This window comes from Pristiophorus japonicus, chromosome 4 (assembly GCF_044704955.1).
Source record: "Pristiophorus japonicus isolate sPriJap1 chromosome 4, sPriJap1.hap1, whole genome shotgun sequence".
In the NCBI taxonomy this organism is placed as follows: Eukaryota; Metazoa; Chordata; class Chondrichthyes; family Pristiophoridae; genus Pristiophorus; species Pristiophorus japonicus.
The window spans coordinates 135,900,213-135,927,602 of NC_091980.1; the positions used below are offsets into that span (position 1 = coordinate 135,900,213).

Here is a 27,390-nt window from a genome sequence, read left to right on the forward strand (position 1 = left end):
AGGGTGCTACAATCAGCATGTGTGTAACACTTAATTTAACAGCCCGATCAGTATCAGGGGACCCCATGATCGATATCAGCCAGGCTAAGACACTCCTTATCAGACTTTATACAGCTTGCGCTGCCAGATAAACAAGCCTTTATCAGGTACAAATTTAAGCATAATTAATTTTAAATTGAAAACTTGCCTGCTGTTCAACCTTTCCAATTTCCCCGCCCCCCCGCCCCTCTAGCTAGGTTTAACCCTGTGGGGGCTATTTTCTCTCCTCCCTCCTCCGTCCTGAAGCTGTTCCTCACTCCTGCTGGGGTGCAGTTCCACAAGAACCAGCAGCGCTCTGGTGTCTCACCCGAGTGCCCAGTCCTTCATGAGCCAGTCCAGACAGTGAGCATCGGCAGCCTCTATTCAACCGTGAAGATCATCACAGCGAAACCCGGTCCTGTCCTTACCTCGCATCCAGTCACACTGGGGTCACTCAACAGCATTTAAAAGTAGGGGCCTTGACGAATTGACTTCTCCTCCCTAACCCAGGGCTGCTGAGGCCAATTGTGAGGAACCTATTCCATTCTGGCCGAGGCAAGGGAACCCAACACAGAGCAGGGATCGAAGTTGAGACCTTCCTAATCTGCATGGTTCGGTACCACATCAAGCACTGCAGTTACACAACAGACCACTGGGGGAGCTAGCAGGACATTTCAGTTCAAGTCCTGCACCGCCAAGCAGCTGACCCTCCCTTCCCAGAGACTCCAGGGGCTGGGCAGTATGGTGTATTACCGGCCCCTTTATATCACGTGCAGCTGGTGATGCCAGCTCCTAACATTAGCAGCAGCCCTGCAATGTGAATGAAGCAGTGTTCATGTCTCCAGAGGGTTAGAGAAGCACCTAAAGATAGCAATTTCTGCTTGGGACATATTCCTGGAGGTTCTCACCTCCAATTGCCCCACCCCCACATTCCTGCCATTGGTTGCTCGAAATGTCCATCCTCACGGGGCACCACCTTCCCACGCCGATTGGAATGTAAACAGGCTCTTTGTTAGCCGATTGGATGAATCTTGATTCAATCAACCCCGTCTCCAAATATGTTTATAACTAATTGACAAAAGTGTTCCAAGAAAATGAAACAAAGAAACCCCACACATTTGTGAATGCCTGTATAATTTTTCTCCCCAAGTTGCTCGCAGCGGTGCCCTGGAGGTTAAAGTATAATTCCTGCAGACTCCAGGCCAATCCTGGAGGGTTGGCAACCCTAACATGGACTCCTGCACCTGCACCACACGCAAGCACACACATGGACGCTCACATAAACCACACACATGCACACACGGACGCATGTATGAGCAGCCACACACGGAAACACGAGAATATACGACATTGACGGCCAGGAAAAGACCAGCTGGTCCATCAAGCCTGCCTCACACTCATGAGGGTGGGAGCATCGTGGCTAAATAAGTCCTCCCTGGCTGCAGCCACGTAATCTCCTGGAAGTGTACGCATGCAGTACTCTACCTGTCTTGTTTTGTGTAGCCATGGTGAAGAGGCTGGGTATGATTTTCATCACAAGTGAAGCTGTGATGTGCTTCGATGCAATTTACAGCATCATGCTGGGCACTTGTGAACAGATCAAAGTTTGCCAAACACTTTTTCATGAAGGCGTTGCTCTTTTAAGAGCCAGAAGGGAATTATGTCTCAGGGTAATCTTGCAATGCTTATTTTGCCATCCTGGAATGAATCCCGTGTTCACAGCGAACCAGCAAGAAACTGACTGCATAAACCCGGCAGCATTACGCGCGCCTTTACGGCTGGGTGCTCAGTCTTACCTCCCGGGCAGCAATTTCCCTGTCGCTGCCCTTTATAGATGTTGCCCAGCTATCGGGGAAGGTCCCAACCGGTAAAAATGAATAAAAATGAAAATCACACTCGCTACTTTCAAACAAATCACACATGATTTACCTTGTCAGTGACCTAGGGGAAGCTGTCCTGAAAATATAAAAGGGGCAAATTGCGCAGGATGAGGGCCCACAGCTCACTACAGATAAACACCAAGGAAGAATTCTGTAATATTAACTTAATTACTAGTTGCCACATTACGAGAAGTGAGGAAGTCTGAGAACCATCTAGAAATCAGTGTTATATTGACTGTAAAATGATTCAATTTTTCTGTTGCATGAACTGTGCTTAAAAATGTGCTTTAAATGATAATAGTTTACCGACTGAACAATGCTTACCAACAGAGACAATTAGGGGAATGTGTAAATAATCAGCACTTCTGCTCAATCTAATGAAAAACAAGCTTTACTTTGCATAAATCTTGTTTCTGAGTCAAAGCCAATAAAGGCTTGAGAGCATTTAAAGGCTCGAGTCCCATGGTGTTATAATCTGAAACCCTTCCAGGATCCACAGGGTTAAAGAGGTCATCTTTAATATAAATAATACAAAATCAGATCTAACCCCTTGCTGCTTATGCTGGGGATATTGAGCCATTCAAGTTTCCCTTTTGTTAACATATGGCGCTGGGTGGGCCCCAGGCTTAAGAACAAGAGGTGAATTTCGCCAGTCTGAGGTTTACAGGAATGGCCAGAGGGTGTCATTCAAATGGAAATTGCTGCCATATGTCTGCCTCCTTCGGCCTAGGGGGTGGCCAACAAGATTGAGAGAGAGACAAACAGAAATACAGGGAGAGCAAAAGAAAGAAAGGGACATAAATAGAGAGAGAGCAAGAGAGAGAGATAGGGATAGAAATACAGGGCGAGCAAAAGAGAAAGATAGGGCTAGGTACAGAAATAGAGAAAGATTGAAAGAAAAAAAGATAAAGTAAAGGAAAGATAGAGATACGGAGAGAGAAAAAGAGAGTGATAGGGATAGGTACAGAAATAGAGAGAGAAAGATTGAAAGAAAAAAAATAAAGTAAAGGAAAGATAGAGCTACTGAGAGAAAAGGAGTAATGCATAATGAGAAATAGAAAGATAAAGGGACAGAGAGAAATGGAGAGAAGGGAACTTAGAGTGGATCACAGTGGTCAGCTGGGGCAGATGTCCTTGTCTTGAACTGATCCAAAATGCTGGGGTTTGGGTCACTTAAATAGGGGCAGGAGCCTGTGCCAGTAAAAGCGTGAATGGGTGCTAGCCCACAGATCCAGAGGGATTTGTTGATTTTGCAACAACAATAACTTGTATTTATATAATGCCTTTAATGTAGGTGCTTCAGAGGAGTGTACAAGACAAAAAAAATATTGACACTGAGCCAGATAAGAAGAAATTATGGCAGATGGCCAAAAGCTTATGGCAAAAAGGAGCATCTTGAAGGAGGAAAGAGAGGTAGAGAGGTGGAGAGGTTTAGGGAGGGAGTTCCAGAGCTGAGGGTCCAGGCAGCTGAAGGCACGGCCACCGATGGTTGAGCGATTATAATCAGGGATGCTCAAGAGGGCAGAATTTGAGGAGTGCAGACATCTCAGAGGGTTGTGAGGCTGAAGGAGATTACAGAGATAGGGAGGTTACAGAGTGTTACTGGTCAATCTGACCAAAGTCGAGAAAGTGGAGTGTTCATGGAGGTGTTTCTATGTTTCTATGTTTCTATGTTTCCATGTTTCTATGTCTATGTTTCTATGTGCTCTGTCGCTGATCTGTTGAAATACAATTGGCAACCAATTTCTCTGGGATCAATACAGCACTGCGAGGCCCACACATGACATAATATGGCAACTGCACCAGCTCCATGCAGGCCTGCATACCGCTGGCCATATGAGTAGAACTGCCGGGGATTCTGCGGGATTACCAATAAACGGCCATATACAAATACATACACAAAGGCCTTACGAATATGAGTATTGAGATCACATGCCCAATGATGGTGTCTATTACTCATTTTCTATTTACTAGTCAGACATGCTGTTAGCCACTTCTGGCGGCTAATATATTGGTCAGCACAGGGTTAAATAACTTAATTTGGATTCCAAAATCAATACTACTGCTGGGAAATGCATCCACAGGTGCTGTCAAATCCCTCAAACTTCCCCTAATTTAATGTTCTTCGTACAAGTATCTAAGACAGTAAGTGCCAACAGGCTACCTAACTGGGGATGGGCGTTACACCAGAGCTTGTGCTGAACTCACCTGAAGTCTACTCAGATGCTCTCGACAGCAGGGATCACGAGATAGTGATCACACGCAGGTTCATTGGTTGGCTTTACCTTTCCTAGCCAGTGACACAGATGCCAATTACAGCACCTCTACCTCCATCTGAGCCCAGCTCAGCTAACTCAGGGGACCAACCTGGGACCCGCTTGATCCGTCTGGCTCAGCACCACATTACACCATGCCCCAGGGGGAGCCTTGAATTGGAAGCTGAGTAATTCAACTGAAACTGGTTGACAGGCCTGGTTGGCATTATTGACTTTCCTCAACTAGGGCAACTAGGTTGGACATTATGGCCGAGTCTCATTTGCTATCTATGTGCCCATTCTAGAAATTTAAAGCCACCAGCACTCAAGGACATCACAACAACTGCTAACACCTGCGTTATCTGGGGATCTTCCTGAGAAAGAGAGAGAGAGTCGTTCTGCAAAAGGTGCTTCCAATAATCGTGTGCCTTGTTCGCCAAAGTATGCTATTTATGTGACAGTGAGCATTATAAAGTTAAATCCAACTAAAGCTCCAAATGTTTCTTGTTAGTGCGATTCTTGTAATTGTTTCTGGAAGCAACACCAACATTTACGTTTTTAGTTAAGCTCTCCAGAAAGCTCACTTTGAAACTGCACTGCCCAATGTCGCAGTTAAGTTAGATGATCTGTGCTGGCACAGCAGTAGGGATACTAAAGTTGGCCTCAGTGCCTCTGGGCTGGGATGTGTGAGTGGAAGGGGACGGGGAGGGATAAAACTCAGCCAGGCTTCTTCTCCTGCTTGCTACCCCAGTGATCCCTGTGGATGTCAGATGAAGACAGAGTAGGGTTTAGCGATGATGCCCACTGCAGTCAAATAGCCGTCTGACACTCGAGCCTATGCTTACACGTGAAGATCAGCCATTCTTGGTGAAGGGCATGAGGCCAGCATACCTGTAGAACCATATTCTGGCAGTTAACGACTTCAGAAGAGGGGAGAAATTTGGAGGGGGTGGGAAACTGTTACTGTTAAGCACTCACAACAAACATGTCATGTGCAATCCCTCCCCCTCCCCCCAAAATTATATGGGGTAAGAGCAGGGGTGTGGGACTAATTGGAGAGCTCTTTCAGAGATTTGGCACAGGCACAATGGGCCGAATGGCTTCCCTCTGTGCTCTATTATTATATGATCTAAAAGTAATCCATTGAATATTTAGGGAAAGAATGGAATGGATGGGCTCTGGTGCACTCCTCAATATGTATAACCCGTTCAACATTAGTGGCTCAGTGTCCAGTCTGCTTTATCCCATATCTTCTCCCTTCCCGTACCACAATCTATGCTGAATTTTCTGCTGCGTTTCAGAAAACAATTGATAAGAGACAGGGTTAATGAAAAGCAGAGCGCAAGAGTAAGTGAGAGAGGGAGAGGGAGCTGAAAGGTGGTTGGACTCAGAAACCAATGATTACTGTTAGATTGCCAGTATGTGCATTTCCTTCACGTACCTCACTCCAGACCAGCATGGTGCCGAATATGACTTGTAATCCATCAAAGAAATTATCTCCGATGATGATGACAGTGGCTCCTCCGGTAGTCCAGCCCTCGCTGGGACTGATGGCTTTGATGCAAGGGGTGGCTGTTGAGAAACAAAAAAAGGCAAATCAAATCAAAGGTAAAAAAAAGTCAGGGAGCTTTTCACCAATTCCTAACGTTCATGAGAAAGAGGAGTACAGCACTCTGATGATGTGAGAAATCTTAGCCGGGTTTAGTTATAATGCTCTGGTGACTCTCTGTATCTGAAGTAATAGGTTTCAATGCTTAACTCTTGTCCAAACAAAAGTCATGAATTAACATTAATTCCACGTTCAGTGGAATTTCCATCGGAAAGCCAAGATGAACTGATGCCCTCCACAGCAAACGTAATAAATAATAAATATTGCATTACTGTGAATATGTAACCCTGAGGACATGGTCGTTATAGGGCTCAAAACCAATTTGGAGTATGATTCAGAGGAGCTCTCTTATTCTTAAATGGGCGACAACATCCAGGGGGCTGGAACCAAACACAGGGGCGAGGGCAGAAAGGGAAGTTTCAAATACCCGAGAGAGAGAGATCGAGAAGAGCGGTTAAGGAGCGGTGTTTGCGTAAAGTGATGCTGATCTCAGCGGGGTCAGCATCGGGGGTGTCCCCTGGACTGAGGAGGAGGCTAGTCAGCCAGCGCTCCCTCCCCTGATCGCTATGGGGAGAGTGCTCGTGTGGACATTGGTCCATTGTGGCTTTGGATTTAGCTCATACAAAGCAAATGTGAGAATTTCAGAATAGAGGGGAAGTGTGAAACCAGTTTTCTGTCGTCAATTATATTCCATCCAGGTCCAGGAGAGCAATGTGCCCACTCTGCTCTCTCGCTCTTCCACTTGGATTGCTGAGCCTTGGTCTCTGTCGGCATGCTAGGCTCTGCCTTTATATGCAGTCCACACAGCGTTCAAACATGTGAGACCGACTCTATGCATTTACACAAAACCGTCTCCCTTGTCTCGCTGGTGAGATTGTAGAACCATGTTCTGGTGGGTCTACAATTGCCTCGGTTCCTAGAACTAAGGGCTCGTTCACATTGTGGAGTCAATGCAAGGAAGACCAGATATGATTTTCATTACGTTAAGTATCAGCTTCCTTATGCTACACGAGACCCAGATTCCCAATTGGCTATGCCTGGGAAGATCTTGGGGTGGGGGTGGCGGGGGGGATGGAGGAGGTGGGGGAGGCTGGTGGAAAGGGGAGATGGAGGAGGTGGGGGGGAGGGGACGGATGGGGAGGGGGTGCGGACTTTAGCCTAACCCACCCAGTGGAAAACTGACAGTCAGATCGGCCGCCTGTTTTACACGCCAGCCTGATTTTGACTTCCAGTGACTTCAATGAACAGTAAATTTGGCCAACGTGCTGAGCTAGCAGTCAATTTTATCGCATCAGTTTCCTACCAGGTGGGTCAGGTGACCATTAACCCGCCGTGACCCCACCCCCCCCCTTCCCCATTTATAATGGATCTTCCTGCCCACCGGCTATAGCAAACCTGCCAAGTTCACCTTGGCATGAGACTGGACCATCGGCAAGCAGCGGCTCGAAGATACATGACACCATCAGTTCATGGGGCATTTTGCAATTATTTATGTCACTGTGCCATACCTTTGTAACCACACTGGAAAAGTTGCCCCTTTACCTGGTAAATGGAAGCTAGTGCAGACTCAGTTAGGTGCTTTAACCCAATGAACAAATGGACATAATTGAACAGACACGATCTAGCTCACTGAAGCTACTTTTATGTTGCTTTAGCACCACACTGGCGCTGCCAGTTCCTGGCACATGGGTCACACTTGTCAAAGTAAACCTACCGGATTTACACAGTGGGTGAAGGGCAAAACACGTTTTTTTATCGAGTCTTCCTTTCCGCTGGCCTTAACAAATAAGATGACATTTCTATTGCACCTTTCATGACCTCAGGACATCCTAAATGCTTCACAGCCAGTGCAGTCACTGTTGTAATGTAGGAAGCGCAGTATTTGCGCACAGCAAGGTCCCACAAAATAGCAATGTGATAACAACTAGATGATCTGTTTTAGTGACGTTGGTTGAAGGATAAATATTGACCAGTTCACCGGGGAGAACTCCACTGCTCTTCCTCAAAATAGTGCCATGGAATCTTTTATATCTATCTAAGAGAGCAGACAGAGCTTGACGTCTCACCCGAATGACGGGAGTGTCAGCCTAGATTTATGTGCTCAAGTCTCTGGAGTGGGACTTGAACCCACAACTTTCCGACTCAGAGGTGAGAGTCACGTTTGACCTGGCAGGTTTAGCATATTCACCGGTTGTGATTAGCACTGAGTGCAATACGAGAGCAACGTTACGAGCTGCAAAGTAATGTTTTCATGCTGTTTGCGGCAAGGTGGGTTTTGACAAAAACTAGATTTCACTGGCTGATGCTGCATATCTATGTAACGCAGTTTCCCGAAAGCAGACTTCAACTCTGTTGCTGACAATCACTAAAGAAATCACTGAACTACTGCAATTCTTGGTCAAACACCCAATAACCACGGCTCAGTTTAAAGGTGTACCTCCACATCACCCACCGCCCTCCCATGTAAAATTAAATTAAAATCATGCTTGGCAAACGTTTTTTCTCTATTAGCGCCGCCCACTTATTGTAGCATCTAATTGGTTCTTAAATGATGGCAGGGATTTTTTGCCACCTCTACTCTATCTGGATGTCCAATCCATGCTGATCTAAGCTGAGTCCTCAAACACTCTAGCAAGTTAATTGAATTTAAATATATAACGTACAAGTAATTCAATGCAGTAGAATAGTAATTAAAGGAGCACCTTCGTGTAGAATTAGTTTGTAAACCATTTTTTCGAAGAGAGAGAAACACGAGGAGAGCCATTGGAATCAGCACAACGATGAATTTTAATGCAGTTTACGCCATTGCACCACATGCTCGTGAACAAACAAACAAGAAAAAAGGGTTTGGCCAAACACTTTTTCGCATGAAGAGAACAGCCCTTTAAATGAATGCCACAAAGTGAATACTGAAATTGATTTGAGGCTAGAATGAGAAGAGGAAGAGGCAGCATGGTCATACAACTAAAATGGGAACACTGCCATTTCTTAGGCTTGGTACACACGAGGTACTCAAGAAGCTTAAGGGTTAAACCACAGACTGTCAGTCAGATAATCTTTCCTATTGGAAAGATGGCCTCAACAATACATGGCTCCATAAAATCCTGCGCTCTCAGAGGTATTACATGGCATAAAATGCTAATTCAGGTTATTATAGACAGGCTTTTATTAAATATAACTATGCCCCAGTTGTTTAAAAGCTTTGCAAATTTGATTGTTTTATGAGTGCGGTGTAAATGTCATCTCAAGCTTTGAAGCACTAGGCAGACAATCAGAACTCTTGCAAGACTGATCTGAGTCGATCAAAGGCCAGGCGCTGAGGGAATTGCTGGGAAAACATGGAGGAGCGATAAAAATCTAACAGATTAATTGGTTTAAATTTCATTTCGGGATGTTGAACTTTGGCTCGGGATCCTAATGCCGTTTCTGTGAGTCAGGGTCTAATTACTAGAATTCCCATTTTCCTACACACGAAATGGAGAGGGTGGTGGGGGGGGGGCGCGCGAGGGGGAGGCGAGGGGGGAGAGGGGAGAAGGCACAAGGGGTGAGCCTCCACAGCCCAGAGCATACATTTTACATCCAATATCATCTGTCGACATGATGTCACTGGGGATCTTTTTAACCCCACATTGTCTCCGGAATGTTCTGCATTTGCATCGGCTATTAGCTGGGAGTGACTGCATTAACGCAGCGAGCTGGCTGCCAATGAGGCTCAGACAGGCCTGGCAAAACACTGTCAACATCCTGGCGAAGGCAAGGCAATCAATTTAGAGGCTTCGCTCTTAAATGTCTCTTCACATCAGTACAACGAGTCTACTTCCCCCAGGAATCTGTAAGAATTGGGACGTTGTTTTTTAACTTCATAAGGCTTTCTTTTTTTTTTGTTGCCAACTTGCCCTTCTCCTCTCCAGATGGCATTGGCTCATGCTGTGCAGTGGTTTTGCACATATCACCCAGTCTCCAGCGCCTCATCCGAGTGACAACTCCTCACGGGAGAGCCTAGACAGTGAATGTCAGCAGACTATTCCATCAATAGGCAAGGGGAGAGGGGGGAGGGGGGGATTGCACCCAAATGGCAAAGCTTAATGGGACAGCCTAGACCGTGAATGTCAGCGGGTTATTCCATCGATGGGATGGGTGGGAGGGTGACATCACAGCTGAGCTTGTTCCTGTCTTCACCGGACAGTCACATGTGTACACTTTCCAGCAGCTAGGAGATCAGGGGACAGGAATGAGGGCTGGGAATTCTGACTTAATTTTCCTCTGTTTCATGAAAACTGCAACTGAAATAACAATTTGAGGCAACGGAGACAATCAGCGGGATGCGCAGACAATCTCACCTTTCAAGGTAAACACAAATCCTGACCATTTGCAGCCCCCATTTTGTAGCTGTTTCTACACTTTGAGAAACGTGGCCTGAGAATTTTATTCTAAACGAAAGGCAATTTCAATTACAATCAGAACATGCTGGAAAGCCACAGCAGATCAGTCAGCATCTGGAAGAGACTGGTTAACGTCTCGGCTGGCTGTCTTGGTCAGACTCTTCAGCTCTCTGACTTCACTGCTGCAGAATTCCAGTACTTTCTGCTTTTGACTTCAGATCTCCAGCATTCGTAGTATTTCATCTCTGACAGAGCCCTCGTGTCTGAGGGAAAGCGGCTGCAAATTTTGAACCAATGTGAGACTTTCAGGCATGACAATCTCATTAACGGTTTACTGAAACATTAGAAGCTTTTGCAGAAGGAAGATGGAGAGAGAGAGAAAAAAAACGCCCTGAGACACTGTACACTTCTTCATAAGTTTGCTGAAAGGGCCCATTTAAATACGTGCTCTCCGATCCAGTCACCCGCACAGAAATCTTGAAATGTACTCAATAATTAAAAAAAATATGTTGACTAATATAAAAACCCAATTTAGTGTTGGACCCAGGTGAGAGAGGTGGTTTGGCTCGGCATGTTGCCTTTAAGATTGGGTGGTGCAGTGGGTTAAACGGTGGACCTTCCATCTTTGGGATTCAGGCTCGAATCCAGCCCTGACCAATGAACTGAAAGTTAGCTCTGTCTGCTGGCTGGGAAGGTTCTATATGTAGGCTGTCTTGACTCAGTTCCTAGTGGACAAAGGCTTACGGCACAGAACGACACCTAATTTGTCACTCCAAAAGATGGTTGATGTGGGAAACGGGGGAAAATGACCTTCTGAGATTGACGGATATTTTGGGGCCAGAGTAGGAAGAGCTGAACTCTGCAGCGAACTGATTGGGAGTACTTGATGCTGACAATGGGTGCCTGAAATGGAAAGCATTAAAAGAAGTCCTGCCTTCGAGCCTGTGAGAAAATCTTCCAGGGTGATAAGAGGCCATTTTTGTATAAAATTGAAAAGGTTTGGTGTGGCCTTACAGCAGTGGTTTACATTCATTTATCTATGATTGAGAACCTGGAATTTCCAATGGCTAGCTCAAGGGAGCATTGAGGCCCACCCCCTCTCCAAAAAGGCTCGCCCAGTGAACTTGGCACAAAGTGGGAATCAAACCTGTAAACTCTGTAGTAGACCAGGCTGGTTAACATGGTATTTACAGTACATGAGTAATTCGAGACATGTGGTAAGTGTAGCATGCTTGGGGACGAACAGATGACTTTGGATCTATGGTTCCCGAAGCTCTCCATCAACTGGAGATTGATTGCTATGAATAGTCATTATCACTGTATTATGCGAATACCAGGTTGGTAGAAGGCTAACTAGATGGACTTTCCTCTCCCTTTTTGTCTAGCAATCCCTATGTTTCCATCCATTAGGCTCTGTAAGCTATTCTATTATAGGATTAGCGTAAGATGGAAGTGGCCTGCTATTATAGGACCACTGTGTCATCACAGGGCTAACTGTAGCTTCCTCATGATTTGCAGGCTAGAAGGTCAGTGCTCAGGGTTTATCAAAGAGGGATTCAAAGCTGGTTACGAGGCTTGATAAAACCACATACTGCAGCTAAACTTAAGACAATTCCAGCTGCAAATCTCCACTGCTTCCCCCTTTTTTGCTGTGTGTCTTTGCAATGGGTCCAAGTTTGCAGGGTCACTGCTCAAGCCATGGGGCAATGTAACACCTGATCACAGGGCTGGCTCCAAACAAAAGCCAACTGAATCATCTGCATGGCAAATTTTAATTTCCATGGTCACTGAGTGGCAATGGCTTTTAAAACTTGCATTTAGTCCTTCATGAGGCCCAAGACTCAAGCTCCAACATACAGCTCAGTCCTGACAGTGTCTCCTTTTGATATTGCATGCAGGACAGCAACAGTCCATCACTACCGGTGACAGTATCGCTCAGTCCAAGTGCTTCACTTTGTTAATATAAAAGTGTCCAGCCAAAGCATTAACTTTTTCTATACCCGTCCACTCCACCCCTGCTCCCCACCCCATGCCTTCTCCTGATGGCACTGGCGCCTGGCTGGCTGCAGTTCCCCAATGGTCATCTGTCCTCTAGTGGTTCATGAGTGAGCCTTAAATATGAGTGTTGGGCCGTTCGACCATGGGGAGCATCAAAGCCGAATCCAATCCTGTTCTCACCCTACATCCCAACACACATTTTCTAGCAGGGGAGGGGTGTCACTGAATAGCAATCAGCAGTGAGAAGCCTGACTGAATTTTCACCCCTGTAACTCAAAGACACCAAGGGACAATTGCATTAGTCCCAACTTCTGCCCCAGCTAAGATCAGCTAACAGCACCTATTGCGGATGAAATAGGGAGCCTTCCTGGTCTGTACGGGTCACTTCCTCAGTTGCATTACATTTATCTTTAGATTTTGTCATTATTTTGATGGCAATTCTCCATCTTCATCTCTGCCTCCTCTCCCGAAGGCATTTAGCGCTTGATGGGATACACATTCATGGGCACAGACCACTCTCCAAAACCTTGCTTAAGTGGACCTCCCTCTCTGTACGACTCTTCACTGCCTTAACTGGCTGAGTGATCTGAGCATTTAGTTTATTTTTCTTTGAAGAGGAGAGTATATTGCGTCTTTTCCTGTATAAGACATTCATTTGGCTCAGGCTCGGGAGGAGAGATGGAGTGGGATAGGATCAGATAAGGTGGGATAGGATGGTGTCTGCTTGGTAGGGGAAGGGGTGGGATAGAGTGGAACGAAATGGGATGAGATGGCACGGCGAGAGATGGGATCAGATGGGGTGAGCTGGGATGGACTGGAATGGGATGGCATGGGGCGGGTAGGATGGGTGAGATGAGATGGGATGGGATGGAGTGGGATGGGTGAGATGGGATGGGATGGGGGTAGCATGGGTGGGGTGAGATGGAGTGGGGTGGGATGGGTGAGATGGGATGGGATGGGATGGGATGGAGTGGGATGGGTGAGATGGGATGGGATGGGATGGGATGAGATGGAGTGGGGCAAAAGTTGACAGCTACAGCTTCCCAAACTACATGTGGTCCTAATCGGAAGGGATTAGCTGTGTAAATATTCACCATTCTATTTTAATAAGGTGGGGATCTTTTCTTTTAAATTACAAAATGTAAAGCTAATTGTTATACTTGATATTAATGGTTTTAGACATACTCACGTCATGCAATAATGCTTTAATTATTCAATAGGATTGAGCAAATCGGCACCTGGGCCAAATTAAACTATTTACGTAATATGAGGTAAGGGTCCCTGGAGGGCTCACAATACTCATGCTGGGAATATTTGTCATTTTTCTCCCAGTTTTATCCTCCCTCTGATTCAGTTGCTGATTCTTGCTGAGATGCAGTTCCACCTCTGGTGCCTCACCCTCTGGACATTCTCCATGCATGAGCATGGCGATTAGTATCAAAAGCTGTTCAATCATGAGGGCCTCAAAGCCAAGCACAGTTCTGTTTTTACCTGACCTCCACACATGCAAGCTTTCCAGCAGGGTTAATTGGATAGCTATCAAGAGCGGTATCTCTGGCTGAGGTCAGTGAACCCAGCACAGACTGAGCATGGAGACTTGGACCTTCACACTGGGCAGTGTATTGATGGATATTTGTCATTAAGCTCAGCTAGACCAAACTGGCTCGGTGCAAGTTCATGGTATGGGCGTCTGTGTGGCACTTTCTGCCCTGGACGTGTGGAGATTTTAACCCTCTACAAACTAAAAGCTATATGCCACCGCTAGACACTTATTCCATCACACTGCATCAAGGTGGCTCCACTCTTTCAATACTGGAACAATCACTTCTGAGTCATCTCTAACACATTTTATGTCAATTTATGTGGCTTAAATAAAGGTTTAATTGTTATAACCAATATTACAATACAAATGTCCATTAGAAATAAAACACAGCAGTCAGTTGTGATCCTGTTACCGTGGTCATTGACCCCTCAACTGGACACTGTCAATGATCTCATTACCATAGCAACAGCTTCAACTGGTAAGAGTCTGTTGATTAATAATTATCCCTCAACAGGACAGTCTGGAGGGGCTTTTAAAAAATGAAAAACTTGCATTTATATTGCGCCTTTCACAACCACCGGACGTCTCAAAGCGCTTTACAGCCAATGAAGTACTTTTGGAGTGCAGTCACTGTTGTCATGTGGAAAAATTAAGTTAAAAAGGGTGGAGGTGATGGCATGGGTCTCCTGCCCAGTATTGACAACCTAACCTGAAGCAGACCCATGAACCCGCTCTCAAATGCCACTTCGTGCCCGATCTAGGAAGGGCTGTAGCCCTTGACAATGTGGCCCTTGTAATACACAGTGAGCTCAGCGGGCAGACAGAGCAACATCCATCGGCAAACAGATCGGGCCTGAGTTTGGGGGGAGGGCATGAGGTCACTCACCTCACAGCAAATCATTTCTCAATACGTTATTAGTATAGCAATAGGGCATTAAGTGGACGTTGTCTGTAAACATGTCACTATAGTAACTAACCTTAAACGTGTCCCGTCTTAACGTGGCAGTGTCTCCATGCAAAAAAAAACCCCACCATCCTGCTGGACCATGTTGGAGTTGGTTACCACACCTTCCATGTTTGAACGTTCCTTGCCCAGGCTCTCACACGAGGTGAGGCACATGTGAGAACCATCCCCTGGCAGAGGAGGGGAGGAAAGGAAGACTCATCGTGGTTAACCCCGCCAAAACAAAAGGAGCAAAGAGCAAGTGAGCAAGTAACTACATCTCTTGTGAACACACACATCAGTTCGCTTCAGAATATTGCAATCCACTTTCCGCAAGGCACAAACTAAAATGGCGCGGCGGTTTTATCAAAGCCACTTATCTTTGTTTTCACATTTCCCTCAAGTAAGTAACTTGATGCCCTAATGCCAGCCAATTTGTGCGGGGGATATTGCAAGTTTATAAAATATTAGACTGAAAGATGGGAAAAGTGAAGTGGAAAATATCCAACACTAATCTTGGCCTAAGTAGAATCTTTTACAAGGCTTGAAATCGTGCACGGATTATCCAGATGGTAGGAAGAGACTCCATCTGATAGGATTAGACCTTTGTGGCCCTCTGTTCCATCTGTTTTCCCCTAAAGCCTGTGTATACCACAACTCAACAACCACAAATGGAGCTGCTGTCCTCACTGTATGCACATCATTACAGGCACGGCTTTATTTTAGCATTTTCCTTTTTTTGTTAAAGACTTTGTACCTTACAATCTCAATATGCAACCGTGCCCTTTTAATCCCTTGAGTTTCCAACAGGAATTTCACAGGACTTTGATTTAAATATGAATGTCGCATCCCTCACGTATACCCTCCGTAATCACGGGGTGGCTTATTGTTGTATTTTCAAATGCACACTTACGTTTGGGAATAAAGTTAAGGTTGGTGCGGTGTATTAATAGAACTGTATGGTGCTCCCTTAAGAAATATGGGATTTACATTCCAAACAAGACATTTGTGAATCAGAGACAAGCAATCCCCGAATCTTCGGGATTATCCCTTAATTGTCTTACTTCTTACTTAACACAACCTGCCACAGAAACCGACCCCTCTCAAGCCCAACATGGCCAGATAACAGAATGTAGCACCCCTGCGCAAAAGCAAAGTCTTCCTTCTCGAACTGAGAACCCAAGGTGAAAAGGCCAATTGCGCAGGCATTACCAAGCGGGGAAAAAGTAGGAGAAAAGCTGAGGCAAATCGGAAAGTCGTGACTGCAGGACACTCAGCTTGGCTTTTAGAAGTCAGAAGGTTGTAGGCAGAAGGGCAGACTGAGAGGGGGCACAGAATAAGATGGGAGAATGTGCGATCGGCCTTGATTTCAAGGATTGAACGACGGAGGGAACGGCACAGCTACAGGGAGAGGATGAGACATCACTCCACCAACTCAGAAAGACCCTGAGAAAGTATTTTGAAAAAGAGAACGATCTCCCTTTTGGTGCATCTGTTCGTACAGTGCCTCACAGTTCCATGTCTCACAACCGTAGGGATTTCATATAGAGGTTTCTGCGGTTCCTGCACACAGACTATGCACAGAATAATATTATGCTCCCATCGGGAGAAAGCTAGATGTGGTAAAGAAAATGAATCCCACAGTATCCCTCTTTGCTGCTTTTCAGAGTGCCTGTGCCAAAACTAATAAAACTAAAATCTCTATAACGTCCTGTTTAACATACTTACAGCTACTTTCCAATTTTCAGCCTGTATATATTATTACCTGTACTATACTAACACTGAGGCCACATTATATGTTTTTTTTATATGTTAACTCTTCAACAACTGCACCTCTGTTGGCTTTTCACTCCCACCCTCCCCTTTTCTTCCTTTCCTCTCCTGAAGGTGTTGACTCATGCTGGGCTAGAGTTCTATGGGCTCTCTGCACTACCTGTTCTTCACGTATGAGCCTTGGGTGTGAACTTTTCAGGTCCACCCTTCATTCAGCAAATGAGCCTTCCGAGGAGCTTGCCTATGTCAGCACAGTATAGGAAAGTCAGGGATCAGGAACAATAGCATTTTACACAGTGCAATAGGGCCAACTGAACACAAGGAGCTGTGTGGGAGAGGCCCGCTATAGTAATTGTGGCACATTGGAGGAGATTGGCACAAAGCAGTGAATATCAAGACGGGACGTGTAATGCAAACCAAACACCTGACTGTTGACGGCTGACCAATTCATTCAGTTCAAATAAATACTTCAGGAATTTCTAGTGGGTGTAACTTGTTTTTACCCCCTCTTTTTCCCTCCATTTGAAATTACAGTATTCTCTCTACCGACTTCCTACTGTACATGAGTTCAGGCTCCTCCATAGTACAGCCCCTGATACTGCTTCATACTCTGCAAGCCAGGGCTTCAAAGAGTGTGTTAAATTGGGCTTCTCATTTTTCTTTTTGACTCTAGCAACTGATAAGGCCCGTGGCTCTGGCGGGAGCTGTTTTGGCATCAGTAAGCTCCCATGATGGCTTTCTGAGGCATTTCACCACTTGAGGTGGTACCTGATGAGCCACACAAGATCATAAGTTCTCCTTCTTGATTCCTGGTTCTGTTGCTGAATCAACAACAATTAACCATGGTATTCTTGGGTTATCAAATTGGCCAGAATAACTCATGACTATACAATGACTCCTGCTGGAAAGGATTTAGGACTACGAGTGAGAGCAAAATGGATCTCAGCTGTAACGACCATAAGGCCAACCTAGAAAACTAGCAAAAGCTGACCAACAGCTTAAAAAAAAACCTTTGCAGCCCTCAAAATAGTTGTCAACTCAAGAATGCCCTGACATAGGATCAGTAACTATACAAGCTTTTTACCATAAACAGTAGATATACACAAGATTCGCTCCCGTTTACCCATCACCTGTGCTCGCTGTCAGTCATAGGCTCATGGTTGAATAATGCCTCCATTTTTAAATTCTCACCTTGTGTTCAAATCTCTCTATAGCCTCGCCCCTCTCTATCTCTGTAACCTCCTCCAGCCCGACAACTCTCCAAGATCGCTGTGGCTCAGCTGGTAGCACTCTTGCTTCTGAGTCAGAAGGCTATGGGTTCAAGACCTACTCCCAAGCCTTGAGCACATAAATCTAGGCTGACACTCCAGTGCAATAATGAGGGAGTGCTGCACTTTCAGAGGTGCCGTTTTTTGGATGAGAAGTCAAACCGAGGCCCCGTTTGCTGTCTCAGGTGGCCGTAAAAGATCCCATAGCACTATTTCAAAGAAGAATTATTCCCCTGTGTCCTAACCAACAGTTATCCCTCAATCAACATAATTGAAACAGATTATCTGGTTGTTATCATATTGTTGTTTGTGGGAGCTTGCTGTGCGCAAATTTCCTACATTGCAACAGTGACTACACTTGAAAAAGTACTTCATTTGCTGTAAAGTGCTTTGGGACATCCTGAGGTCATGAAAGGTGCTATATAAATGCAAGTCTTTCTTTATTTTTCTCTGCACTCTTCTAATTCTGGCCTCTTGCAGATCACCAATTTTAATCGCTCCACCATTGACGGCCGTACCTTCAGCTGCCTAAGTCCTAAACACTGGAATTCCCTCCCTAAATCTTTCAGCCTCTCCACCTCTCCTCCTGTAAGACACTCCTTAAAACCTACCCCTTTGACCAAACTTTTGGACACCTGTTCTAAAATCACCTTATGTGGCTCAGTGTCAAATTTTAAGAACATAAGAGCAGGAATAAACCATATGGCCCCACGAGCCTGTTCCGCCATTTAATAAGATCATGGACTCAGGTCCACTTCACTGCCCCCTCTCCATAACCACGTATTCCCTTACTGTTTAAGAAACTGTCTATGTCTGTCTTAAATTTATTCAATGTCCCAGCTTCCACAGCTCTCTGAGGCAGTGAATTCCACAGATCCAGAATCCTCTGAGAGAAGAAATTTCTCCTCATCTCAGTTTTAAACGGGCGGCCACTTATTCTAAGATTATGCCCTCTAGTTCAAGTCTCCCCTATCAGTGGAAACATCCTCTCTGCATCCACCTTGTCAAGCACCCTCATAATATTATACGTTTCGATAAGATCATCTCTCATTCTTCTGAATTCCAATGAGTAGAGGCTCAACCTACTCAGCCTTTCCTCATAAGTCAACCCCCTCATCTCTGGAATCAATCTTGTGAACCTTCTCTGAACTGCCTCCAAAGCAAGTATATCCTTTCGTAAATATGGAAACCAAAACTGCACGCAGTATTCCAGGTGTGGCCTCACCAATACCTTGTACAACTGCAGCAAGACTTCCCTGCTTTTATACTCCATCCCCTTTGCAATAAAGGCCAAGATTCCATTGGCCTTCCTGATCACTTGCTGTAACTGCATACTATCCTTTTGTGTTTCATGCACAAGTACCCCCAGGTCCCGCTGTACTGCTGCACTTTGCAATCTTTCTCCATTTAACTAATAACTTGCTCTTTGATTTTTTTTCTGCCAAAGTTTACACTTTCCAACATTATACTCCATCTGCCAAATTTTTGCCCGCTCACTTAGCCTGTCTATGTCCTTCTGCAGATTTTGTGTCCCCTCCTCACACATTGCTTTTCCTTCCATCTTTGTATCGTCGGCAAACTTGGCTATGATACACTCAGTCAAATTTTGTTTGATAATACCTCTGTGAAACACCTTGGGATGTTTTACTACCTTTAAGGTGCTATATAAATACAAGTTGTTCTTGTTAAACTACAGGATGAAAAAGGATGTGTGCATAGAAACATAAGAAAAGGAGTAGGCCATTTAGTTGCTCAAACCTGTTCCACCATTCAATTAGATCACGGCTACGTACATGAAAGCCTGAAGGGGGAATCCAACTATTGAAGGTACAAAATAGGACGTCCAGGAGTATAATTCTACCAGAAAAATGTTGAATTTTTACATTATAAATGATGCTGGTTTATTATAAGCACTTACATACTTCACAATTAATAGACTTTTAATCTAAAGAAAGGAAGTGACAGTTTGATTTTCAATGGACCAACCAGACCTTCAATTACCAGTCACCTCAACAGTCACTCCCCCACATCCAACCACTCACTGCCGCTGTTCTCAATTAGCCAGCGGAGTGGGAGGAGCAGCGGGGGTGAAGTTAAGAGTAGTGGGAAGGCCTGGTTGCAGTGATCTGTGTCAGCAAACATAAAACCATACAGCACACAAGGAAGCCATTCAACCCATTGTGCCTGTGCTGGCTCTTTAAAAGAGCCATCCAATAAGTCCTAACGTTCCTGCTCTTTCGCCAAACCCTCCTACCATCTTGGGTGTTAGCGCAAAGCGGGCAGTGTCTCACCAGCTGCCCGTTATACTCCCTGCCCAATATTCAGTCTTATTGTAGTTATAACAGATGCCCGATGTGAAACTGCCCACTTTGTGCTATCACCCAAAGCAAATTCCTACCCCCTTTGTGTCGGTCTCCACACTGATGCTTAGCAAGTATGAGTGCCCTCTGTGGCCTGGCTTCCTGCTGGCACTTAACTCCAGATGGATTCCCCGCTCAAGTCTGAGTTAAAATTACAGTCGGGTCTCATTAATGTCATTGGGCCACAACATGCATGTGCAAAGAAGGAATCTGGTGGCTCCGGGCGCATATCCTTACTGCCTGCTCAGGAGAGCAGGTTAAAATTGCAGATCTTGTGATAATGGCGGCTTTCGGACAGGTAAGAGCCAGGGCGATTTTAACAGGTTTCTGTTGAGCGAGTAGGGTTAAAGTTTCCTCCTTATTGTTTATGCTTGATTGAGAACTGCTACTTGTTGGGGGTAGTGGAGAGTTTCTGGTGCCTGTAAAACCGTACCCCAGCAAGAGCCAGTGACTTCAAGGAGCTGAGGCCAGTTTAGAGACTATTGGCAACAAGAAAAGATTCCTGGTATCTGGTGAGGGCAAAGAGTTCACAAGAACTAACCACCTCCCAACAAATCAGTTTCCAGCATGACTTCCCTGTCTCCAGGACATACAAGGCAACACACACATCACTGCCATATCAACTAAATAAAAATACTTCTAATTATTTATTTTTGATCACAGCAGCCAAACTGTCTGCTACGATGTAAAGGTCATACTGTTGCACAAATTATTGCACATTATAAATAAAATCTACCCAAGTCCAGTTGTGACACGGGGTTGTATGTGGCCTGTGTTGCCGGGAATACTGTCCCTGAAATTTGGAGCTGAGCCTGGATGGGTTTACCCGAGCTCCTGGCTCTTCGCTCTGCTGTCTTGACTAGGACGAAACACTGACTCACCTGCGAGGCTGATGTTTGAGAACAGTAAGGGAGTTGAGCTTCCTCAGAGTTTTTCTCCGCTGTAAATTCGGCGGAAAGCACGTTTACATGCGGAAGTGTGGTTTCGGCCGAAGTTACAGTGGCGGAGCGGGAGAAACCCAGAGGAAATTCAGCCCCGAGGGTTTACTTTTTCAACCCTGGAACTTTCTGAGTCTGAATGACCCAGCGCACACTGAATACTGCCCTGTGTAGATGGAGCAGGAAGATGCTAAGTTAGCTGCTTCAGAGAAACAATGGGGGTGCTACAGTTGGCCACCAAACTCCCGAGCCAGGGCTTCTGGTCCTGATCACTGTCCGATGATCCTGCTCGATAGTCCCTGCACATGGTTGTCAGAATTAGTTTCATGGTCAAATATCTCGCCCACTGAGACTCATCATTTAGGTTGAAGAACAACCAATTGTTTGTACAAACATGGGCACTGGCTGTAATGGGAACACTAGGAAGCCAACATCACAGTGAAACACTCGGAGATAGAGCGACAGATCGGAAGCACTGCATCCTGATCTTATAAACGATCCATATTGACATTAAAGTCTTTAATTGTTATGAGGCAACTAGGCCGCCCATAGAGTTAATATATATAAGTATTTTTAGGTGCTCTTAATGACCTTTTCAATGTAACATCAACAACTTGCATTTTTATAGAAGCTTTAATGGAGTAAAACGTCCCACGGTGCTTCACAGGAGCATTATCCACATAAGGAGATGTTAAGACAGGTGACCAACAGTTTGATCAAAGAAGTAGGTTTTAAGGAGGGTCTTAATGGAGGAGAGAGAGGCGGAGAGAAAATTCTCTCCCAAAGTAGCTGAAGGTACGACCGCCAATGCTGAAGTGATGAAATTCAGGGATGTACAAGAGGCCAGAAATGGAGGAGTGCGATATATATAGATATACCTATAGATATATAGATGTATATATCATATATACAGTATATAGAAATACAGGAGAGATTTATATGGATTTCTGCTTCTAATATAGAGCTTTGTTCACCAGGAGCATATATCAGGAATTGAGGAACAGAGGTCACCCTGCTGCGCAAGATTTTCCATCCATTAATTTGAATTTGCAAAATCTACCCTATATAGCTTATGAAGGTTGACATAAAAAGCACACATCTCTCCTCAACCCTCCACTGCACAGCCCCGTGTTATAGAGGCAAGAGATTTGCATATGGCTGGCAGTGCAGTCTTTGTCGCTTGTAGCAGTAATGATACATAAACTGATGGAGTCATTTCTCGCAGGCAGCCTGTCAGAGCGATGCCCTGGCCTTGCCTGGATGTGTATCAGATCATTAGATAATAAAGTGTTAGATCAGGCCAGACTGACAGGGTCTGTGCTGCAACTATCATTTTCTGACGGGACAGTGCTTTTTGCCACACAGAAAATAAAACATAAGAAGAACTGATCCTTATTCTGATCCCTGACAAAAGCAAACTTGCCACTTTACATTTCTTTTTTATTCTCCCCTAATTTTCTCTCCTGCTCTCCTAAAGATGCTGACTCATGCTTGGGGTCTCTCGCTAGCATCTTGCCCACATGACCAGTCTTCAGTTGCCAGCAGGTTATACAACCAAGCCTGTCCTCAACCAATTGGCACAAATTTCCATCACTGCCGAGCAACCAAGAGAAGACACCCTGGTTGATTAAACTGAGGTGCTGTGTGCCCTCTCAAGTGGACATAAAAGATTCCAGTGTCCTGGCCAATATTTATCCCTCAACCAAAACCACCAACACAGATTATCTGATCATTGCATAGAATCAGAGAATGAAACAGAACAGAAGGAGGCCATTCGGCCCATCATGCCTGTGCCGGTTCTTTGAAAGAGCTATCCAATTAGTCCCATTCCCCTGCCCTTTCTCCATAGACCTGCAAATGTTTACTTTTCAAGAATATATCCAATTCCCTTTTAAAAGTTACTATTGAATCTGCTTCCAACACACTTTTGGGCAATGATTTCCAGATCATAACAACTCGGTGCGTTCAAAAAAAATTCTCCTCATCTCACCTCTGATTCTTTTGCCAATTAAATCTGTGTGTGCTGGTTACCAACCTTTCTGCCACTGGAAAAAGTTTCTCATTATTTACTCTATCAAAATCCTTCATGATTTTGAACACCTCTATTAAATCTTCCCTGAACACTCTCTGCTCTAATGAGAACAACTCCAGCTTCTCCAGTCTCTAGTCCCTGTTACTGAAGTCCCTCATCCCTGCTACCATTCTAGCAAATCTCCTCTGCACCCACTCTATTGCCAATCTATATCCTTCCGAAAGTGTGGTGCCCAAAATTGGCCACATTACTCCAACTGGGGCCTAACCAGTGTTTTATAACAGTTTAGCATAATGCCCTTTTGTACTCTCTGCCTCTTTATAAAGCCCAAGATCCCATATGCTTTTTTAACAACCTTCTCAACTTGTTCTACCACCTCCAAACATTTGTGTATTTACACCCCTAGATCGCTCTGTTCCTGCACTCCTTTTAAAATTGTATAATTTAGTTTATATTGCCTCTCCTTATTCTTGCTACCAAAATGCATCACTTCACTTCATAATCCTCTGCGTTAAATATTGTCTGCCCATTTATCTCATTGCTGTTTGAGGGACATTACTGTGCACATATGTTTGCCTATTTATACAATGGTAACAATGCTTCAAAAGTACTTCATTGGTTGTGAAGCACTTTGAGACATGAAAAGTGCTATATAAATGCAGGTTTTCTCTTCGTACAAATTATAACCCAGAGTATCAACTGTGGCTCAGTTGGTAGCACTCTTGCCTTTGAGTCAGAAGTTTGTGGGTTCAAGTCGACTTCAGAAACTTGAGCACATAATCTAGGCTGACAGTCCAATGCAGTACTGAGGGAGTGATGCACTGTCGGAGGTGCTGTCTCTCGGATGAGACGTTAAACCGAGGCCCCGTCTGCCCTCTCATGTGGATGTAAAAGATCCCATGATACTATAATCGAAGAAGAGCAGGGGACTTATCCTTGGTGCAGTAGCCAATACTTATCTCTCAATCAACATCAATAACAAAAAACAGATTATCTGGTCATTATCACATTGCTGTTTGTGGGATCCTGCTGTGCACAAACCATTTGCTGCATTTCCTACCTTACCACAGTGACTGGACTTCAAAAGTACTTCATTGTGTTGGAGTCCATTATTAAAGAAGCAGTAGCAGGTCATTTGGATAAGCAAAGTTCAGTCAGGCAGAGTCAGCATGGATTTATGAAGGGGAAGTCTTGTTTGACAAATTTGTTGGAGTTCTTTGACGATGTAACGAACAGGGTGGATAAAGGGGAACCAGTGGATGTGGTATATTTGGACTTCCAGAAGGCATTTGACAAGGTTCCACATAAAAGGTTATTGCACAAGATAAATGTTCACGGGATTGGGGGTAATATATTAGCATGGATAGAGGATTGGCTAACTAACAGAAAACAGAGAGTCAGGATGAATAGTTCATTCTCTGGTTGGCAACCAGTAACTAGTGGGGTGCTGCAGGGATCAGTGTTGGGACCTCAACTATTTACAATCTATATTAACGACTTGGAAGAAGGGACTGAGTGGAACGTAGCCAAGTTTGCTGTTGATACAAAGCTGGGAGGAAAAGCAATGTGTGAGGAGGACATAAAAAAATCTGCAAAAGGACATTGACAGGCTAAGTGAGCGGGCAAAAATTTGGCAGATGGAGTATAATGTTGCAAAGTGTGAGGTCATACGCTTTGGCAGAAAAATATCAAAGCAAGTTATTATTTAAATGGAGAAAGATTGCAAAGTGCTGCAGTACAGCGGGACCTGGGGGTACTTGTGCATGAAACACAAAAGGATAGTATGCACGTACAGCAAGTGATCAGGAAGGCCAATGGTATCTTGGCCTTTATTGCAAAGGGGATGGAGTATAAAAGCAGGGAAGTCTTGCTACAGTTGTACAGGGTATTGGTGAGGCCACACCTGGAATACTGCGTGCAGTTTTGGTTTCCATATTTACGAAAGGATATACTTGCTTTGGAGGCAGTTCAGAGAAGGTTCACAAGATTGATTCCAGAGATGAGGGGGTTGACTTATGAGGAAAGGTTGAGTAGCTTGGGCCTCTACTCATTGCAATTCAGAAGAATGAGAGGTGATCTTATCGAAACGTATAAGATTATGAGGGTGCTTGACAAGGTTGATGCAGAGAGGATGTTTCCACTGATGGGGGAGACTAGAACTAGAGGGTCTTAGAATAAGGGACCACCCATTTAAAACTGAGATGATGGTTGTAAATCTGTTGAAATCGTTGCCTCAGTGAGCTGTGGAAGCTGGGACATTGAATAAATTTAAGACAGAAATAGACAGTTTCTTAAACGATAAGGGGTTATGGGGAGCGGGCGGGGAAGTGGAGCTGAGTCCATGATCAGATCAGCCACGATCTTATTGAATGGCAGAGCAGGCTCGAGGGGCCGTATGGCCTATTCATGTTCTTATGTTCTTATTGGCTGTAAAGCGCTTTGGGGTGTCCTGAATTCATGAAAGGGGATATATGAATGAAAGTCTTCTTTCTTTACCACCCTCCCCACCCAATTTTTCTCTCCTGCTCCGCAAAAGAATTCATTCTGGTTCAGGTACAATTCTTCAGGCACAGGCACTTTGCCCAGGAGGTCTCTCATCCTGCGCAAGCCGAGACAGTGAATGTCGGCAGTCATTCAGCTGTGGAGGGCATCAGAGCTCACCAGATCTTGTTCTCACCCAACATCCACACATGATGCATCCTTTCCAGCAGGAGTCACTGGATAGTGATCAGGAACGGGATTCATGGTTGGCTTTTCCCTTCTCTGGGCCGCAAGTACTGAGATTAATCAAGTCTGACGGACATCAACTAACTTAGCCCTGGTTGGGCCACCTGACCTGTAAAGTTCATTGCCACACTGGGCAGTGCTTTTAGTGTCTAAAACCTCAGAGAATCCAGGGCAAAGGAAGGTTCTGGAACGTCTTAGCTAAGTTCAAGCAATTGAGCCTTTAAAGAAAAAAATGCACATTCGATTTAAATTTATCTGTTGTGTTTTCCAGAAAATCTTTAAATAATTATTGTGTTGTATTTCAAAGCAATAACAGTGAAATTCAGTTCTCTAATTGTGGGTTACAGACAGCAGTGAAATGCAAGGTTACATCACACTAATTGACTTCACTAATGAATAAATCTATAAGACAAAGAAATATTGCTTGCCCAAATTGTTGAAAATTGATATATATATACTGTTAAATAGGAATGAATTTGGAGGCATGCATTAGCTCGTAATAAATACCTGGAATTATTAGACTGGGCAGCAGGCAAAACTGATCGCCCACCCCTCTCACTTTATTACTACAGTTATTTGTCTGTGATTTAAGTCCCATTTTGTGATAAAGTGCACTGTGTAATCAGTTCAGGAAATCCTTTAAATTATTATAGCCTCAACAAACAGGGAAAATAATCACTGGCACTTTGCAGTGACTGTGTGCACTGGCTCCTGTAGATCAGCAGGAGAGGAGTTTGCTGAGCAGGTGTCTCCGTGCACAGGTTCGGTTTGGGGATCTCCTTACCTTTCACTAGAGAATGATATTAATCTGGTTTCAGATCCCAATGCGTACGATCGTGAAAAGTCTCGTTTGCAGCAGGTAATAGAAAAATAGTCGACAAGATGATCAGGGGTCAGCTATTGGCATTGCATAAGTGGCCTTTCACTGGGAACCTCTCGGGCCCATTGACTGGCTTGCGATTGCCCGTGACGCCACCCCTGCCGACCAGCTATTCTTTCCATTTTTTCTTTCTGTGTACAGTTTTGATCCGAATTTTGTTGTTGTTGCGAGCTGTAACAAAGCAGGTGTCGGAAGCACAGAACAGCAGCAGGGGCACTCGGGAAAAGGAACACCCTTACCGGGGGTAAAATTGTTCTCGGCCGGCTGCCCATCTTACACGTCGCCCGATTTACTTCGAAGTTGAAAATCAATGGGAAAAAAATCGGACAGGTTGTAAAACGGTTTCCGACTCGCTGTTGCCTGTTTTGCCTTAGTGACCATCATCCAGGTCGCTGATTGGAGCGTGGACAGGTACAGCAGGAGCAGCGAAGTCGGGGCGCAGCAGCGGCGAGAGACCGTGGAGCGACGTGATTGGGGCCCAGGAGAGGCGAGGGCACCCAGGGGCAGCACGGGCCAGCCCACACTGCGATGTGTGTGCGCACTAGTTCTGTGCAGCAGAGCAGGCCTCCAGTTGCCTTGATTAATCCTTGCCACTGGACCAAGACCTAGCTCTGTCAAGCCCGTGTGGTGGCTGGTGTGCAACGTCCACCACACGTTAAAAATATCCACGCACAGGCATCTTCCACCCTTCAACATGTAGTTCGGGGCCTGGAATATTAGGTCCTTCATTGAAACACCTGTGAACTCATCCCTTTTTGGTGTGGAAGCAAATCATCCTCGATAC

At 45.0% G+C, this 27,390-nt stretch overlaps 1 protein-coding gene across 4 annotated transcripts in view; it reads right to left on the reverse strand.

The window, feature by feature from the left end:
- ebf1a (EBF transcription factor 1a) overlaps nucleotides 1–27,390 on the reverse strand; it is an 822,218-nt gene that overhangs the window by 168,430 nt on the left and 626,398 nt on the right. For all 4 annotated transcript variants that reach the window (XM_070878591.1, XM_070878590.1, XM_070878589.1 and 1 more), the window contains exon 9: nucleotides 5,595–5,725. In XM_070878591.1, coding sequence (XP_070734692.1) covers nucleotides 5,595–5,725 — 131 coding nt within the window. The remainder of the gene's footprint in view (nucleotides 1–5,594; nucleotides 5,726–27,390) is intronic.